The following is a 20,847-nucleotide window of genomic DNA, read 5'->3' on the forward strand; positions in this document are numbered from 1 at the left end:
TTGGATGCAAAGCACTCTCAATTCTTCCACCACGACAGACCTGCATAAAGAGGCTTATTGAGCACCGGCTTGCTCCTATTCATAATTTCATGGAAACCACGTTTGACGACCCAAATATAACCAATGACCTTATCTTGTCAACACTACAAAGCAGGTTGACAAAGCCATACCTTGAACTTATGGACTACTCTCTTGGCCTCTCTAATGACTTCAATACAGCTTTTCAATCTGAGCTTCCACTTCTTAATTCCCTAAAGGCAAGTGTTAGCAAACTTGTGAATGATGTTGCGTTAAATTCATGGAACTAGACTATATTTGCAGTGTTGGCTTGTTTACCGAATGAATCCTTACCTTTCAAGTGAGTACCTGCCTTTAAACCAGACATATGTGGGAATAGCTGCAACCTATTCAATACAAGAACTCGTAGATACTCACGAGCCAAGTGATAATATTGATCTCTTTTACCCGTCTTGTCGAAACTATTATATAGTCCTAATCAAGCAGATTCAAGGCTGTTTCAAGTTTTGAAGACAAAATTTATGACATTCTGGCATTGGTTGAGCCAAGGAATGCAAGAAATTTGAAGCCAAAATCTCTAAGGCCACTATTCGCGAGATTTCCTGTTCTAACAGAAAAGTGTTGCGTCCAAAGAACGGACGTAGAATGGAGGTCTCAGGCAATGACCGATATCACTGAGCTTCATTTGGGAGATACTCAATTTGAAGACCTGTCAGTTGAGCAGTACTGGATGAAGATACTTAGTCTGAAGACTCGCAGTGGTGAAATCAAGTACCCAGAATTGCGGAAGTGCATATCACTGATCTTTTCGTTACCCTTCAGTACTGCATCAGCTGAGAGTTTGTTTAGTCTCCAAAAATCAAAACAGACATTCGAAATAGTTACGAGAACGTCACACTAATCTCATGAATTCGAGTCAGTTACTGGTTGAAAAATGAAGATAAAACTTCATCAACTGTCAGCATACCGAAAGCTGCTGCTGGCTTCAAGACAGAAGCAAATGCTACGTGCGATGAAGTGCTGGAGATGACACTTACTTTAACTTTTTTATGTGTTCTCGATAGTGTAAAACATTTTATGGATATCATTATCTGAAGTAAAAAATAACATTTTGATTCTATGTTACGTTTTTCGTGTAGATTGTATGGAAATCTAAGACAAAATATCCCTTTTTTTCTAGGGAGAAAAATAGGGAGAAATCAGATCTAAAGACAAGGAATTTTAGAGAAAATTGATATAAAAAAAGGGAAAATTGAAACCGAAAAGTGGAAGCCCTGTTTATAAATAGAAGATTACGATATAACTCCGGCTATTACACTACATTATAATACAAAAATAGTGTTACTCGTGTTGTAGTAGAAGAAAATTCTTTTTCGAAAAGGAAAAGAGAGTGGCAGAAAAAGAGAGATCAAGACACTGATGGAGGGGAAAGGGGTAGAGAGACAGAGTTTGAGTGTGAGAAAGGGAGGGAGAGAGAGAGAGAGCCAAAGAAAAAGAAGGCTAAGTTATATCAATCTCCGTCAGACTTTATTTTTCTGTGTTATAAAAAATATATGTAAGCAATACAGAAACATCTTAACATTGAATAGACTACAAATGTTAGTCAAATTACAACGATAAATACGAGATGGTTGCAATAATCAATAACAGCACAGGGAATAATAAAGTACTAATCATTTGTACTCCATACATTCTATACATTATAAGTCCATACATTCTATAATAGCGGCGTAGGGTGTTTTCTGTCTATAACAAAAATACAGACAAAAATTGCTTAATATAATGTTTTGTAGTCTTTTAGACACTCTAAGGTCTTGTGCAATTAGGGCATACCAACAATTATACTGAGTTTTCTCCTACATTGAGGATTCCCCCCCAGAAAAATCAGAAAGGTTTGGTCTCCGAATGTTTTTTTTACAGATTTGTCGACTATAAATTAGGAATAAGCTCCCAAAACCAATGACTTTAAGAGCTGATTTGGAAAAAAACAGTTATGAATTTTTGACTCCCTTTTGTTTCCTAACAGATGCGTGTAAATACAATAACAAACAGCCATAAAGAGCTAGAAGGCGGAGAATAGGGTCGGTTGACAGATTCGTATAAATATCTGTAAATAAAAATAACTAATAAAACTAATAAAATAATAAAATGACTAAAAACTGACTAATGACTAATAATGGGACTAATGAAACGAATAATGACTAATAAAATGACTAAAAACTAATAAAACTAAGTAACGTGTTGTCTGTACTTATGTATTACTTACTGTCTCATGCATTATTACACTGTTCTTTCGATGGCCGAGAAACTTTAAGAGGCTTTTGAGTACATTCTCGCAAAGGTTTTAGATACGGAATCCCCCCTGCCCCAGAGCCTTCTATCTTTCGAACACTTTTTGCGCAACAATACCTAACAGGCAAGCTAATAATCATAACCTGATTTGTTAAATATTTGAAATTAAATTTACGATCATTATTTTAACCAATGAGAGAGGTTCCTATGATGGAAAACATGGAGTAGTCCAAATTTCTAACATATAGATGAAGTGAACTTACTATTCGATGCCTTCTTTTATGCTCTTTCCGAATATGATAATCGCTTTTGTTGCAAATTCAATTTTAAGTCTTGTTTGTACCCTTGAAAATAATTATTTGTTTTCTGTATTTTTGGGTACAAAGAAAAGGTTTAAAGTATTGGTTTCAAATTTACAATTTTATTATAAATCCATTTTGTTAAGGTTATATAATTCACAAGCATTGATTTGTCAGTTGGATAAAAAAAATCGGAAAATTTCTCAATTTTTCCATCTGCCAGTCTTCGGTCAGTTTTGATATTTTTCGACATTTAGTCGCATAGGCAGTTTTTAAGCAGCCGAACAGAATAAGAAGAAAACATGGCGGAATTCTTTTGAATTATTTTATATCCAACTTAATCGTGACAAATCATTGCTTGTGGATATTATATAATAAAAAAATGGATTTATAATCAAATAGTAAGTTTGAAATCAATGTTTTAGACCTTTTTATACAAAAACTATAGAAACAAGAGCTAAGAGCTCATATGGCACTTGTGACGAGGTCGGAAGAGCCGAGAGCTCATATGGTACGAGGTCGGAAGAGCCAAGAGCTCATTTGGACGAGGTCGGAAGAGCCAAGAGCCAAGAGCTCATTTGGCACTTGTGAGAAGGTCAGAACCTAGAGTTAAACTTTATAGCACAAGATCCTTCTAAATATCAAATTTCATTAAGATCTGGTCACCCTTTCGTAAGTTACAAATACCTCAATTTTCAAAATTACCTCCCCCCTCCCAATTCCACCAAAGAGAGCAGATCCGGTCCAGTTATGTCAGTCACGTATCTTAGACAGGTTTCTATTCTTCCCATCCAGTTTCATCCTGATCTCACCGCTTTAAGTATTTTCTAAGATTTCCGGTCCCCCCAACTGCCCCCCCCCCCAATTACGTTTGATCCGGTTGAGATTTAAAATAAGACCTCAGAGTTACGAGGTCCTTCTAAATATGAAGTTTCATGAAGATCCGATCACTCCTTCGTAAGTTAAAAATACGTTATTTTTCTTATTTTTCAGAATTACCCCCCCCCCCGCAATTGAGCGGATCCGTTCCAATTATGTAAATTACGTATGCAAGACTTTTGCTTATTTTTCCAACCAAGTTTCATCCCAATCCTTCCAATCTAAGGGTTTCCCATCATTTTAGGTCAATTTTTCAGAATTAACCCCCCCCCCCCCCCAACTACCCAAAAGAGAGCGGATCCGTTCCGTTTATGTCAATCATCTATCTAGGACTTGTGTTTATTTTTCCCACCATGTTTCATCCCGATCCCTCCACTCTAAGTGTTTTCCAAGTTTTAGGTTTCCCCCTCCCAACTCCCCGCCCCCATCACCAGATCCGGTCGGGATTTAAAATAAGAGCTCTAAGACACGATATCCTTCTAAACATCAAATTTCATTGAGATCCGATCACCCGTTCGTAAGTTGAAAATACCTCATTTTTCTAATTTTTAAGACTTACTCCCCCCCTCCCAACTACCCCAAAGAGAGCAAATAAGTTCCGATTATGTCAATCATGTATCTGGGACTTGCGCTTATTTTTCCCATCAAGTTTCATCCCGATCCCTCTACTCTAAGTGTTTTCCAAGATTTTAGGTTTCCCCCCTCCAACTCCCCCCAATGTCATCAGACCCAGTCGAGATTTAAAATAAGAGCTCTGAGACACAATATCATTCCAAACATCAAATTTCATTAAGATCCAATCACCCGCTCATAAGTTAAAAATACTTCATTTTTTCTATTTTTCCGAATTAACCGGCCCCTTCTCCCCCCCCCCCCCAGATGGTCAAATCGGGAAAACGACTATTTCTAATTTAATCTGGTCCGGTCCCTGATACGCTTGCCAAATTTCATCGTCCTAGCTTACCTGGAAGTGCCTAAAGTAGCAAAACCGGGACTTTAGGTTTTCCCCCTCCAACTCCCCCCAATGTCATCAGATCCGGTCGGGATTAAAAATAAGAGCTCTAAGACACAATATCATTCCAAACATCAAATTTCATTAAGATCCAAATACCCGCTGATAAGTTAAAAATACTTCATTTTTTCTATTTTTTGCGAATTAACCGGGCCCCCACTCCCCCCCAGATGGTCAAATCGGGAAAACGACTATTTCTAATTTAATCTGGTCCGGTCCCTGATACGCTTGCCAAATTTCATCGTCCTAGCTTACCTGGAAGTGCCTAAAGTAGCAAAACCGGGACCGACAGACAGACCGACAGACCGACAGACCGACAGACAGACCGACAGACAGACCGACAGAATTGGCGACTGCTATATGTCACTTGGTTAATACCAAGTGCCATAAAAATTATCATGGCCCTTTAAGAACTATCATTTTCAAGGTTCCAAAAGGGGCTTAAAATAGAATTTGCGACAAAAGCGATTATTATAATCGGAAACAGTTTGAAAAAAGGTATCGAGTGGTATTTTATATTTTTCATAGGTTAGAAATATGGACTGCTCTATACTTGCCCTATCCAACCAATAGAAATCGAAAACTTAACTTTTAAATTTTAGAACGTTTAATACAATTTTCTTTCGATTCCCTTTCTTTTCTATTAATCACCAAGCACCCTTTTTTTTTCACACATTCTGAAGAATATATAAAACAGACCTAGCAGGGATTAAAATAACCTGGAAAAGTTTAAACTTTTAGGATTCTTAAAGTTAGCAAATATTCTATCTTCACAGAAAATTGAAGAATTTTGAATTTTAAAAAGAGAATAAGCAATACTAATTAATGCTTAATCAAGAACTTTATTTTGCCTCTACTTATATTTGAATAAACACGCTTCAAGTGTGTGGAATATGTTTTGAGAACCTGTGCTTGGACAGCTGTGGGTGTTCACTTCACGAATGGGAAAACCTTCAATTTATTTATTTATTATTCTACATTTTTATTATTTTATATTATTTTTATAATATAATTTTTATAATATTTATAGTATATATAAATGAATATTATATTACTTATAATATATATATATATATATATATATATATATATATATATACATATATATATATATATACATATATATATATATATATATATATATATATATATATATATATATATATATATATATATATATATATATATATATATATACACTTATAATACAATATAATATTTTTATTAAACTATATTTATAATATAATATATATTATATTATTATTATATAATATTATTTTTTTATTATTCAATTTATCAATTTATTCGCATACACACCATTCAAAAAAAATGTATATTCCTAAGTACTCAAATAAATAAATGTAAAAAAATAAAACTTATTGACCTTGAATTTCCTTTCTCACAATGGCATCACTATCAATGCACGATGGGCAAACTAGCGCAAAATAAAACTAAACCCAAGAAAGGGGGGGGACTATCCCTGTGTATTCACTAGTGCATAAAGTCTAAAATAGGTTACTGCTTCTTTCCTGTCTTGTTTTCTTTTAACGCATTCTATTCCTTTGTTTTTATAAGATTTCCACTTAATATGCGACTAGTTTTGAGTAACCGATACAAGAAAAATGTTACAGAGACAACATTTTAAAATAATACAAAGGATGGCAAAAAACTTTATAATTGTCCTGAGCCAAGTTGGAGGTAACCATTAATAGATTCAAAGCTGAACAAGGTTACCAATCCCAGTTTAGCTGACCATAGGAAACCATAACAGTAGATATTTTTCCATTTTTAAACTGAGAATAAACTCACCCATGCTTGATTTCCTCCGAGCCCATGACATCGAACCAGCTTCACAGTGCGATCATTACCTGAAGCATCTAAGCAGTTATCATCGGACATTATCTGCTGTCGCTTAGTGTAGGCGAATACCTGATTCCCACCAAGACCATGACAATAGGACACGCCCACATTTTCATTACTTTTTCTTCCCATTGTATCCAAACAGGTGCCTGCATCAGCATTTCGGATCTAGGATATATTATCGAATATAGTGTTTTTCACAATTTTAAATTATCCCTCTTTCCATTTCCTCTTGTTTTTCAACATTTTTATCTAAGTTACCTGTATTGTCCAGTATATAAGACGCCTAACTGTGAGAATCTAGCCACTATACTAGTACAACCTTAGTCATTTAGATGAGAAAAAACTTGATTTTTCAAACTCTGCAACGCCATCTATTTCATCTCTAAGAAAAATCATTTGCCAATGACAGTGCAACTACTTTCTGTAGTTGTACTATTTTAGTACATTTTTTCGAGACATATTAAGGATATCTTCAGAAATCTTAAAAAATTGAACATTTACAGTCCTTTATTGCCAAAGGATAATACAATAAAACAAGAGCTAAGAGCCCATATGGCACTTGTGACGAGGCCGGAAGAGCCAAGAACTCATACGGTATGAGCTCTAGCAAAATTCTAAGAATCAATAGATGATGTTTTTTTTAATCAGAGGCTCAACGTTGGTCGGGATTTAAAAAAAGAGCTCGAGTCACGATGTCCTTCTAAATATCAAAATTCATTAGGATCTGATCACCCACTCTTAAGTTATAAATAACTCATTTTTTCTAATTTTCCCGTTCCTTCAGTCCCCCAGATGGTCGAATTGGGGAAAACGACTTAATCAAGTGAATTTGTGCAGGTATTTGACACGCCTACCAATTTTCATCGTCCTTCCCAGATTTCCGATTTCCCCCTCCAACTCCCCCCAATGTCAACAGATCTGGTCGAGATTTGACATAAGAACTCTGAGACATGAGTTCCTTCTAAATATTAAATTTCAGATCCGGTCACCCGTTCTTAAGTTAAAAATGCCTCAATTTTTCTAATTTTTCAAAATTAACACCCCCAAGCTCCTCCAAAGAGAACGGATCCGTTCCAATTATGTCAATAACATATCTAGAACTTGTGCTTATTCTTCCCATCAAGTTTCATTCCAATCTCTCCAATCTAAGCGTTTTCCAAGATTTCTGTTTCCCCCCTCCAACCTCCTATATCCCCTGATCCGATTCGAGCCAAAAATGGAGCAACTGAGACATAAGATCCTTCTTTATATCAAGTTTCACTAAGGTATGGTCACCTATTCGTAAGATAAAGATACTTCCTTTTCCAAGAATTCCGGTTCCTCCTTCCAACTCCCCCCAATGTCAAAGGATCTGGTCAAAATTTAAAATAAGAACTCTAAAGCACAAGATCCGATCTTGATCTGACCACCCATTCGTAAGTTACAAATACCTCATTTTTTAATTTTTCCGAGTAATTCCCAACTCCACCAAAGAGAGCGGATCCAGTCCGGTTATGTCAGTCAAGTATCTTGGACTTGTTTTTATTCTTCCCACCCAGTTTCATCCTGATCTCTCCACTTTAAGCATTTTCCAAGACTTCCCCCCCCCCCCAATAACGCTGGATCCGATCGGAACTTAGAATAAGAGATCTCAGTTACGAGGTCCTTCTAAATATGAAGTTTCATTAAGATCCGATCACTCCTTCGTAAGTTAAAACTATGTCATTTTTTCTAATTTTTCAGAATTAATCCTCCTCCCTTCCCCCCAACTCCCCCAAATAGAGTAGATTCGTTCCGATTATGTCAATCACGTATCTAGGACTACTATTTTTCCAACCAAGTTTCATCCTGACCCCTCCACTCTAAGCGTTTTCCAAGATTTTAGGTTCCCCCCCCCCCAATGTCACCAGATCCGGTCGGGATTTAAAATAAGAGCTCTGAGACACGATATCCTTCCAAACATCAAATTTCATTAAGATCTGATCACCCGTTCGTAAGTTAAAAATGCCTCATTTTTTCTCATTTTTCCGATTCAACCGTCCCCCCCCCACTCCCCCCCCCAGATGGTTGAATGGGGGAAACAACAATTTCTAATTTAATTTGATTTGGTTACTGATACGCCTTCCAAATTTCAGCGTCCTAGCTTACCTGGAAGTGCCTAAAGTAGCAAAACCAGGACAGACAGACCGACAGAATTTGCGATCGCTATATGTCACTTGGTAGATACCAAGTGCAATAAAAAAGCAATGCCTTTCGGAAAGCAAATTATTTGCAACTGAGTTGCCAGTTCCCGTCGCTATTTTTTGTTTTTAGATTTAATAAACAAGACATACAAATATAAAGTATAATGAACAATTTTAAAGAAGAGAAACATATATTGGGTGTTCAATATTGCAAATAATAAGTATAATGTTTACATACAATGTTTGTATTTGAAAATGCGACAATTAGGAACTGCAGAACCGTGTTTGGCATTTGCACTTGCAGCATATTTGTGACTGGACATACCCTATTCTTTCCTTAAAGTACTATTTACATATTTTGTTTGACTTGCCATTGGTGTCCAATTGTGACTAATTCTAAGCTGATTAACATCAGTCATTCTCTTGTACGGCCTTTATTAAGCCAAATAGTTTTTTTTATCTATTCATGTATCTATTGAACGTTCGAAATGAAAGAAAAAAGTGGAGAGACTTTCAATTTAATTTAGCACCGTATTAAGTATATTGATCAATTTATGTTTTTGCCATCAAAACATGAATTGGGCCCATCGGTGCTTGTGATAACTACTGTTTAAAACAAACCTCTTTATCTTATCTTAAAGGATGTGAATAAGTATTATCCTTCAACCACAGTACAATATGAAGCTGCAGAAAAAAACTCCACGAATACCTTCTTGAGGCTCTTATTAGAATTCTGGGTATCACAATGCTGGTAATAACGACGATACACTGGTATATATAATATATATATATATATATATATATATATATATATATATATATATATATATGCATATATACATAATGTATATATGAATATATAGATGCTTGTTTGGTCACTTAGTACCGTCCCTCGAATGATCCATGAACGATCATGAGACGAAAGAAGTGAAACATATGTATGCTTTTTAAGTTGGAGGAGGGTGAGGACAGGGGCCAAGGACCTGGATTCATGATCAAACATGACAAATGATCAAATACCAAACGTAGAATTTTGGGCGCATCGTATTTGGTTTAAGGCACTCATTTGATCATTTAGGATGATTTCCCAAAGTCATCCCTGAAAAATCGCGACACAAAGGAGGGGGGAATAAGTCAATACTTAACACTTTCAATTTAATTTAGCACTGTATTAAGTGTATTGATCAATTTATGTTTTTGCCATCAAAACATGAATTGGGCCCATCGGTGCTTGTGATAGCTATTGTTTAAAACAAACCTCTTTATCTTATCTTAAAGGATATGAATAAGTATTATCCTCCAACCACAGTACAATATGAAGCTGCAGAAAAAAACTCCACGAATACCTTCTTGAGGCTCTTATTAGAATTCTGGGTATCGCAATGCTGGTAATAACGACGATACACTGGAATATAATATATATATATATATATATATATATATATATATATATATATATATATATATATATATATATATATATATATATATATATATATATATATATATATATATATATATATATATATATATATATATATATATATATATATATATATATATTATATATATATATATATATATATATATATATATATATATATATATATATATATATATATATATATATATATATATATATTATATATATATATATATGTATATAATATATATATATATATATATATATATTATATATATATATATATATATATATATATATATATATATATGTATATATACATATATATTAAATATATATATATATATATATATTTAAATATATATATATATATATATATATATATATATATATATATATATATATATATATATATATATATATATATATATATTTAAATATATATATATATATATATATATATATATATATATATATATATATATATATATATATATACATAGTGTATATATGCATATATAGATGCTTGTTTGGTCACTTAGTACCATCCCTCGAATGATCCATGAACGATCATGAGACGAAAGAGGTGAAACATATGTATGCTTTTGAAGTTGGAGGAGGGTGAGGACAGGGGCCAAGGACCTGGATTCATGATCAAACATGACAAATGATCAAATACCAAACGTAGAATTTTGGGCGCATCGTATTCGGTTTAAGGCACTCATTTGATCATTTAGGATGATTTCCCAAAATAATCCCTGAAAATCGCCACACAAAGGAGGGGGGAATAAGTCAATACTTAACACTTGGGGGGCCTTAATAACCGCTCAACTGCCTAGGCCACGTAATGAGTTGCCCTAAAGAGACCATGACATGTCAGCTACTACTAACAGCACTTCCCTTTTCAGTGTAGAAAAACTCTGCGGCCAGGTTAAAATGTGCAATAGCCTCGTCAAAACAGATCTTCAACCACTTCGGGATTCTGGAAGTATGATGGATCTTATCTGACGGGTCAATTTTTGCGTTGTCATTCTTGGCAACAATCAAACAATCTTGTGCAATACCTGAACACTGCAACTGCAGGAGTTATGTATGATGTTCATCCTTAGCTACGTCAAGGGTGACACAGGTAGGGCTGTAAGGAGGATTTATGGCTAGGTTTGCTGGACTTCGGTTTCCTTGAATTGTAAGTCCAGCGTAAACTGGCTCCCATTCATATACCGGGTTTCTTGCTCTCTTATTCATTATATAACCAATTTCATGGTGTACAGGTTTATCATCTATCCTAGAGTAGAAAAGAGGAGTTTCTATAGAGTTTTAGGCTCTGTAATCGCTGTGGAGCCTGAGCCTGAAACTCTGGTCACAGAAACGTAGAGTTTACCAATTCTTTATTTCTCTGCCTCATGGATAGGCTGGCTTTAACTCTTCACCTTTTTTTATGGATCTTACACTCCACCAATGGAGATAATCAATCTTAAGTTTGCCTGCCTTGCAACAGATTTAACTTGCCTTCGAAAATACACGACAAATACAACTTGATGTGTTGCACATCTTTTGACTCGCGATTGTCCAGATCCCAAAAAAAAACAGGAAACAAGACTTTTGGCTTTGCCATTGAAGTGGTGGGCATTAATTCTTGGCTTGCCCAAGACCCTTCTTTAGGCACAGCAATTACTCCTATAAACAAATCTTCTAATCTTCGATTCACACATGATGGAATCCCATACTGGAACATATGCTTAGCGTCTATTAGTTAAGGACACTTACCTGATGGTTTAAGACAGCTCTCAAAATTATGCCTGAAGGATTATATAAAAAAAGGAACAGCCCAACTATACTCATGAATTTGATTGGGGTGACAGGGCTAGGGGGCTAAAGACCATGAATTTATGTGGATAGACATAATGCACCTCTTTTGATTCGTAATTGTTCAGATATCATTAGGGAAGTCTTAAATGATCAGACGACTATCCGAAAATACAACTTCAAACAATATGTTTGGTCTCCATCTAAGTTGATATTTAAGGGTTTTTCGACATCACTGGTTATAGTTATTGGACTATAATTACAGCTTTAGTCGTATGCTAGCCATACTTTATTAAGAGTAGCAGCTCCAAATCATCCAAAAAGTCAATTTTAAAACAATGGCCCTTTAGATATATTTTAGAAATACGTGCGCAAATTATGCTTAGTTGAGATCGGGAAGTAGGGGGTAGCAGAGCAATTTCAGTGGGATCCCGAAAATTATCAAATATTTAAATATTTGTATGATTATTATCACAATTATAGCATTTAAAATTTCTCGAGATATATTGTACTACAGATAACTATATTAATAAATCTCAGCCGGTCTTTTTATGTTTTCAAAATGTTAACATTTATTTTTAACAAAACCTACACTAATAGAGTAAGTGTAGAAATGAAATAAGTTAATTCAATGGAGAAACCATGGAATCAAAGAGAGCTAATATCATGGGTAACAGGGATCTTACAATTTTAACACGAACATTGCATTTAATTATTATAGTTAACTGGGATCTTACAATTTTGTCACACAATGACATTTAATGAAATTGATTTGTATTGATAGGTGATTCTTTACTATCCAGAATATGAAAAAAATGATTCCAGCCGTATTGGTTGACAAGTTATTTTGACAAGACATTGCTCAAAGTCAATTTTAAAGCTAGAAGATTTTCAAAGTGTAACAAAAGTAATTGCTTGCTCCTACATTAGAGAATGTTTTGAAGGGGCAGGAAGGAGGGGAATCAGCTTTAATGGATAAAAAAGATTTTTAAGTTGTAATCAGGTAAAAAAACTAAAATAAGATAAACTAACTCCCCTTTGCCAAACAATAAATAATCTAAGAACTACAATAAGAGCTAAATAAGTAAAATAAGAATGAAAGTAAGTTAAAGGAACTCACCTCTCCTAAATAATAATAATCCAATGGCATGGGTGATTCCGGATATACAGTCTCGAGGAACCAGCGGAAAGAGCGACACTTAAGGTCCTTTCTTAACTTAACTCTATCTGATACATCGCCAAGGTCTACACTACGCGCAGCTGCGAAAAAAAAATAGAAGGTTATTCGCGTATTTCAATAAAATTCTTGATAGGGCTGACAGACTGAGTGAGATCAAGGCTGTTATTACGTAACTAGTTTAAGAAGGCGTGATACTGAGCAATGAATTTTGTAATGGAAGAACTGAATGTGTTTTCAAAAATGCCAAATAGAAACTATTTGGTCCAATTTTTGTTGAAAAAAATAAATATGAAGAGATTTTTACAACTTCCAATTTTCTGTTTTGCTTTACATTAAGTGAAGTTCTTGTAAATGACCATCTAACAACAGACTAATCATTGGGTTTAGACTAATTACAATCTAATGCATAAATAGTAAACTAACGCATTCAAACATTAAGAACCCATTATTGGATAGTCCTTGAGTTAAAAAAAAAGTACTAAGAGCATACGAACATATTAATATTTAATAACATATGTTTACCAACAACTCGAATTGTTCTTTTTTCTCTCCTTAAATACAAAATTCAACAAAAGACTTGCTCTGAATTAATTTGAAAATTTTTGAATCATATATTCTGTTAAAAATGCGTTTTAGTCAATGTAAATCTAAAAGCGCTACAGGCTACTACTTTGTCAAATAAATTTTGATGCCCACATCCCTTAGACCAGTGCTCATTTGGGTTCTCCGAAAGCCTAGACTCCCACAAATGTACCCATATGATTGCAGGAAACGGTTCTATGATACACCACATGAGCTACTATGAAAACTACATTATATATATATATATATATATATATATATGTATATATATAAATATATATATATATATATATATATATATATATATATATATATATATATATATATATATATATATATATACACTTAGAAAAAGAGTGAAGTTAGGAGGTAGAAAACTCCGATCTAGGGTCTAATATAGGTCATAAAACCAATTATGAAAACAAATATTCACGGACAACCAAACGTTAAATTCACCAACAACCAAACGTTTTCCAAGTCCGTGAGAAGTCCGTGTCTTGACACTTTGCACTGTGGATTTATCCCTGAAATTGCATTCACAAAAGGCACGTTCTTCATGACAAAAATCATTAATTATGATTTGCTTTTCAAATACTGCATAATAAACAAATTTGGTCAATTCTTTAAGCACAGAAAGATACCCTATGATCATACCCTCTTTGATCGTTATGAGCAAGTAAAAAATTTAATTTGCACCAAGGAGTTATGTCAGTATGAAAGCACTACTACTACTACTAAAAAGTCACTGCGGCACCAAGCCGCCTGATACTAATACAACTACGGACACTCCTCCATCACAATCTATTCAAAGTCTCCCTCTTTACACCCTCCCAAGATGTTTAAATTTCCCTTAAATCCTTCCTTAAGAACCCCTCCCGTCCCTTTCGGGATCAGCTGCTTTTCCTTTGACCCTAGATGGTTGGCCTACAAGGACAATTTTTGGTTATCTTTCATCCTTCATCTGCAGAACGTGTCCTAGTCACCCCAACCTTCCTCCCATCATAGCCCTAGAAGTATGGAAACAGTAACAAGTAATTAACCATAATTAATGATAAATTGCTTCTGGAACGTACCCTAAGACTTGTCTAAATTTACGAAAAATTGCTCTTCTCCACTTCCCCCAATTTTTGAATTATTGTCAAATTTTCAGGTATTTTAAAATTCAGACCCTCAAAAAGCTAAAAAAAAGAGAAAATTTTAAAGCATTTCCACAGCTTAAAGAAAGAGTTTGATTTCATGCTCATGCTTAGATGACTGATTAAAAACCTGGGTTGATACTGTAGTAAAATTCTTTCCACCCATCCATCCAAACTTCGGCTAAACGGCCATTATTATGGTTCACAACCCGGGAAGTTCCACCAGGAAAAGAATAAGGCGTTGATTTCCGGAATACGTGACCTACATGACTGCATGTGGATATTTCAAGCGTCCCGCCACACATCCAAACCTGAATATAAAAAAGATAGCGAAAAAAGGGTTAGTGGAAAAGCAAGCCAGACAATAAAAAGAAGCTAATTACAAACCTCTCTCAAAATCAGTATTGTTGAAATTAAAAGAAATCAGAAGCACTGCAAGTGATATATCGGCTGAAACATTTTTATGTATTTATAACATTTACACGTTATTATATATTTTTATACTTTCAATTTTCATAATTACAATACTTTTGAACTAATAAATGGAATTTTTCCAATACCTAATCCAGTTAAAGTTGCAATTATAGTTGCACATGATTAAAATTTATTCGAGAGGGGGATCAGACACTATCTAGGGAGAACGGAAAGCCTTCAAAAGCGAATTTGCAGAATTTCCAATCGGACCTATCACAGGCATTTTGAAGCATTATAAGTTGCATTCCATATAATTTTTCCACCATCAGAGCACTTATTATTCTCATTAATTTTGTAAAAAAAAAGCACAGGCGAATCCAGGGGGTGGGGTTTGGTGCGGGGCAAGGTTGACCCTCCCACCAGATTTTTTTTGCACCCTCAACCTGTTTTTTTTTCTTTTTTTAGAATACATTTGTCAATTTGGGGTACCATTTAACTTTGCCACATTGCCCCCCCCCCCCAAGATTTTACTCATTGGCGCCCTTGTCACATTGGGCCTCCCCCAAGATTTTTCTCTAGATCTGCCCCTGTCTGATAGATTTATTTTCTTTTTTCACTCAGAGATTCTTTGTTTTCACCAAGTTATGCCCACCATGTGTGATACACCTCCATTAAATCATACTTTAACAACAACGAATAAAAAAATAAATATTTAAAAAGAAATTATTCTTTAATTCTTGAGGGCAAATACTTCATTTAGAATGAAAGCGAAAATAAAAATCGATAAACTTGGTGCTAGATTCCCTGTTTCTCACAAAAGAACCTATTAGGTTGTTAAATTTATTTAAGGTGTAATTTATTATTTATTATAATTTTATTATATAAATTTAATTTTATAATTTATTATATAAATTTAATATTAGGTGGAATATATTGTCTTTTTAGCATTACCTAGCCTAGTTATAAAAATGCGGGCCTATTTTCCTCTTTTTAGAAATAAAGAATAAAAATCAAAGGTGTAAAAATAATGTGCAAATAAATTGATAAAAATGAAGCATGTAAACCATATTGAAAAAGCTACTTCAAGCTTACGCTAAAGAGATCTTTTACAAACACCAGATTACGAGTTACAAAGTCTTAAATCAAGCTTGACACTTTCTTTTCGTTGATTCTTTCAACGCTTCTCAATCAAGTCTGAAGCAAATTAGGCTTTCTAAAAGTTTTAAGAAGACTATAGTTAAGAAACGCGAATCTATAACGAATCTATAGAAAAAAAAATATATTTAAAAAAATAATAAAAAATTATTTATATAAATAAAATTTCTAATTTATTTGGATTTGTCAACAGAAGACATAAACAGTGCTAGAAATTAATGAGTTAGAACTACTGACTATGGATTAAACTGGAACAGGCAAGAATTTAGAGAGAACCAATTCCAACAGGGAAAGTACAAGTGTTGACAACACTGACTTTTGAAGAAAATATGTTTGACTTTTCAAATGGACATCTGTTATTGCAACATTATCCTGATATTTCACAGAAATTAAGAAAATTAATAGATTGATCAATTAAACAAACTGATAATTTGAACTAACATCATTCTTATACAATCCAAGTAAGGGGGGTTAATGCCAGAATTGCCTCTGACTCAATTGGCTTTTTCTACAATTAGCTGTGACTTGATGCCCACAACTATTTGATTTTAATTCAGGGTATCAAGGATATGAAGATACCATACCAAAATAAGCAGTTGCAAAGGAACTTCATTCTAATGTTAATTTAAATATCTTTCACGAGAACTAAACATATCTTTGAAAAGAAGGGGAAAATACTGACTCTGAGATGGTTAGAGCAATCATACGACTATACAATAAAAACAATTCTATTATAAACCAAAAGCAGCAATATTAAATGTTAGTAAGGCTTAATAATACCCAAAGCTAAATCAATTTTTCAACGGCTTCAAACAAAAAATACCTGGACTCATTTCATAGAAGAAATACTTCCATTCATCCATCCAAACTTCAGCAACACGGGCTGCATTTTTGTTGACAACCTTAGCAACACCCCCCGGGAAACTGTAAGGGGATTTATCTCGGAAAACGTGGCCTACGTGGGAGCAAGGAGATATCTCGAGTATGCCACCACATTGCCAAACCTAAGATAATGTAATTAAAACCACTGCGCTTGTAATTCAATTATTAATTTTCGATAAGCATGATTGACATAATTCTTTATAAACATCAGCCGTACAAGTTTCGGAGCAAAGTTTTTATTTTTCTGAAGAGGCCGAGACTGGCCATTTTAGGTTAAATATAATATTCAATATGCGATAAAACATCTGCACAGTCGAGAGGGCAATCCCCGGGAAAATGAAGAGACTAATAACTTCATTCTTAAGATCTGGGCCCCTGTGTATCTGTCTCAGATATACTGTAAACCAATTCATTTTATTTTAACGGGATACTGCTATTTTCCCTCCCCATGGGAAAATTTCCGGTCGGCCAACAAGTATAAACGTAAATATTTATAGAACGCACCGGATTTTTCGACTTTTTATGTCAACGCTCAGTCCCCTTTGGAGCAAACTTGAGATGGATGTCTTCCAAGCCTACCACAAGTGACGGCTATGAGCACATGTCAACATTGCACAAAAAAACTACATCCATGATTCCTGTTGACTTGAATTAAGCAACTGAATGAAATTAATTAGATAACATTAATTGGATTAAGTAATAGATATAAGCATGTTTACTGTCTAATGTTCACCTGATTTCAATAAAATAGATTGGTAATTTAGGGGGTATTACACATTACAGAATGTCCCTATAAACCATTGCGATATCAACAGTTTAACCAAGTAAATCAATATTCTTTTTATAGTAATCAAGAGCGTGGCACATGCAGGGGCAATAGACTGATCGAGTCTTCTGCTTATCCCATTTCCTCTTAAATCAAAGATAGACAGTTTTTAGCGCAGAAGTGAAAATTGAAAAAAGAAGAAAATTAAGAGCCAATTCGTCACATCTTCTACGTATAAGATATCTAACTCCGTTTGATGTTTACCATAAGGAAAAAAGAAGAAAGTGTGAACAAGTTATTAGCTCAATAAATACATCGAGACACGGGATCTTTTAAAGCTATAACGACTGTGATTTTTTGAACTTTAAGCAAGGCCGTATCTAGGGGAGAAGGTTACTGGGCTTGATCCAACTCGTAAAAAGGTAACTAAAAGGCATATAAACAACTTTTTGGTTTGTATTGTAAGCCCCCCGAACAAAAATCTTAGATAAGGCCTAGACTGTAAGAGAACATTGAAGCTAGATGTTTGTGTGTGTCTAACAAATTAACTGCTTTTTACATAGGTCTTTAAATTTAAAATTAAACACTAAATAAGTAACAGTAAAAAACCAAATAAATATTTCCGGAATTAAATAACTCAATACACTGAGATTATCAATTAAACTAAGTTATTAGTTAAACATAAATTTGTATTTATAGTTGACAAGTAGTAGACATTAAAGTAAAAAGTAGGAGGAATTTCAGTGTAGAAGGGGTATTGAACCTTCTCTGCAATAGCAACGATAGATGTTGATTTCTTGTATAAATCCTTTTTCTTATTACCAGAAGAAAATTCCTTTTTATAAACCAGAAGTTCTTCGCTCTTGAAACACATTCCAAAAAAGTTTCAAGCTATACTTTATGGCAGTTTTTAAAGCAAACTTTTAAGTACTCAAAAAATTACAGTTAAATCAGATTTCATGAAATCCGCATTTTTCTTTCACATGCTAATATTAAAAAGACAAATATTTGATCATAAATCGAGTAATTTACACAAAACAAAAGCTATTTTTACATCTGAAGTCTTTTCCATTTTCTAAAAAACAAGCAGGTAACAAATTCAAGCAAAAAATTTTCAATTTTTTTTTTTTTTAGCTGATCTTAAAGTAGGAAATGGGGGATGGGCATGGTCCAATACAACGAAAAAATTTAAAATCTTTTATTATAATTCAGGTTTTTTTTCAACATTTTTTTCTTCTTTTTTTTACTATTTTTGCAAGATAGTTGTCTTTTCAAATACTAAATTATCATTAGCTTAATACGTGACATCACAATGTCGTACCTCGATCAAATTCTTCCCGTATGGTTCTGTCTTTTAACCTACCAATGAATCCCCCCCCAAGAATACACTTTTGGAGTGGCACGGTAAAAAAAAAATACAGGGAATAAAACCAACTTGACTGAAACCAATGCAACCCTAAATAAATTCCCGAATATACACAACCGTGAATAAAGAAAATACCAACCCGAAACGACATTTCAAGATTTTCACCACCCCAAACATCCATTCCTTCATCGTATGTTCCAAGCTCTTCAAAATATTTTTTGTCAATAGAAAACAAGCCTCCCGCCATTGTTGGTGTTCTCAATGGTGCCGTCCTATCCCCATCTCGTCTATCCATTTCTCTCTGTGGGACTCGATACCTGCAAACAAGATAGTTTCAAAATTAATTACATACCGATGTACTCTGACTATATTATCATATGATTTGAAAGAAATATTTGTAAATAACACAATATAACTAAGCTTAGAGATGCTACAATAGTTCAAATTTGAAGTAAAATTAATTTCCTGTTCGTGTTGCTACTATTACTAGCTCAATACAACTTAAATAGCGACGAAGACCACACTGCCTTTTTATAACAAACAAATACAGAGTAGAGACAATAGGGAAAATATCTTTTCAAGACAGTGGAAATCAGTTCTGTGGATATTTCGGCCCTATGTCCAAGGGCCGTCTTCAGCACAATACAAGAATAAGAGAGAAACTATATATATATATATATATATATATATATATATATATATATATATATATATATATATATATATATATATATATATATATATATATAAATGAACTTACATCAAATTGTGAGAATTAAAACTAAATAATTAAAAACACTTTTTAAAACTTTTTTTTAAAAATAGCCCTAGCATCCTTACTTCAACGAAGTTCAACCGAGACTGGCGAAAAGAATGAAATGAGAATATAAACTCATTCAGACTAAATAGAACAAAATGATTAGATGCAATTTCTTAGAGCCAATCTTGCTTGTTTAGCAGCCTGTCTCAAAGGCCTTTTCGTAGTTGGTTCAGTGCTATTATAAATCGGTTTAGTAATATATTTTGTTAGATCATTTTTAATTAAGTTTGAGTAAAAATTCTCGAAATAATTTCGATTTCGAGAATCAATCGAAATTAATCTCAAAATAAATAATAATATTTCTTTGAATAGGGACTTAGGGGTATACTCACTAAATTCTTTATACTCAAACTTAATTAAAAATGATATAACAAAATATTTTACTAAACCGATTTATAATAGCACTGAACCAACTACGAAAAGGCCTTTGAGACAGGCTGCTAAACAAGCAAGATTGGCTCTAAGAAATTGCATGAGTTTATATTCTCATTTCATTCTTTTCGCCAGTCCTGGTTGAACTTCGTTGAAGTAAGGATGCTAGGCCTATTTATATATATATATATATATATATATATATATATATATATATATATATATATATATATATATATATATATATATATATATATATATATATATATATATATATATATATATATATATATATATATATATATATATATATATATATATATATATATATATATATATATATATATATATATATATATATATATATATATATATATATATATATATATATATATATATATATATATATATATATCAATT

At 33.3% G+C, this 20,847-nt stretch overlaps 1 protein-coding gene across 3 annotated transcripts in view; it reads right to left on the bottom strand.

The window, feature by feature from the left end:
• LOC136027066 (polypeptide N-acetylgalactosaminyltransferase 5-like) overlaps positions 1–20,847 on the bottom strand; it is a 63,762-nt gene that overhangs the window by 4,940 nt on the left and 37,975 nt on the right. For 2 of the 3 annotated variants that reach the window (XM_065703996.1, XM_065703998.1), the window contains exons 6-9: positions 19,375–19,552; positions 17,045–17,225; positions 12,875–13,014; positions 6,310–6,528 (exon numbers count right to left, since the gene is read on the bottom strand). In XM_065703996.1, the coding sequence (XP_065560068.1) occupies positions 6,310–6,528; positions 12,875–13,014; positions 17,045–17,225; positions 19,375–19,552 (718 nt within the window). Of the gene's footprint in view, positions 1–6,309; positions 6,529–12,874; positions 13,015–14,782; positions 14,964–17,044; positions 17,226–19,374; positions 19,553–20,847 lie in introns of all 3 variants that reach the window. The other variant, XM_065703997.1, reaches the window with a different exon arrangement.

Source organism: Artemia franciscana, chromosome 5 (genome assembly GCF_032884065.1).
Source record: "Artemia franciscana chromosome 5, ASM3288406v1, whole genome shotgun sequence".
Taxonomy (NCBI): Eukaryota; Metazoa; Arthropoda; class Branchiopoda; order Anostraca; family Artemiidae; genus Artemia; species Artemia franciscana.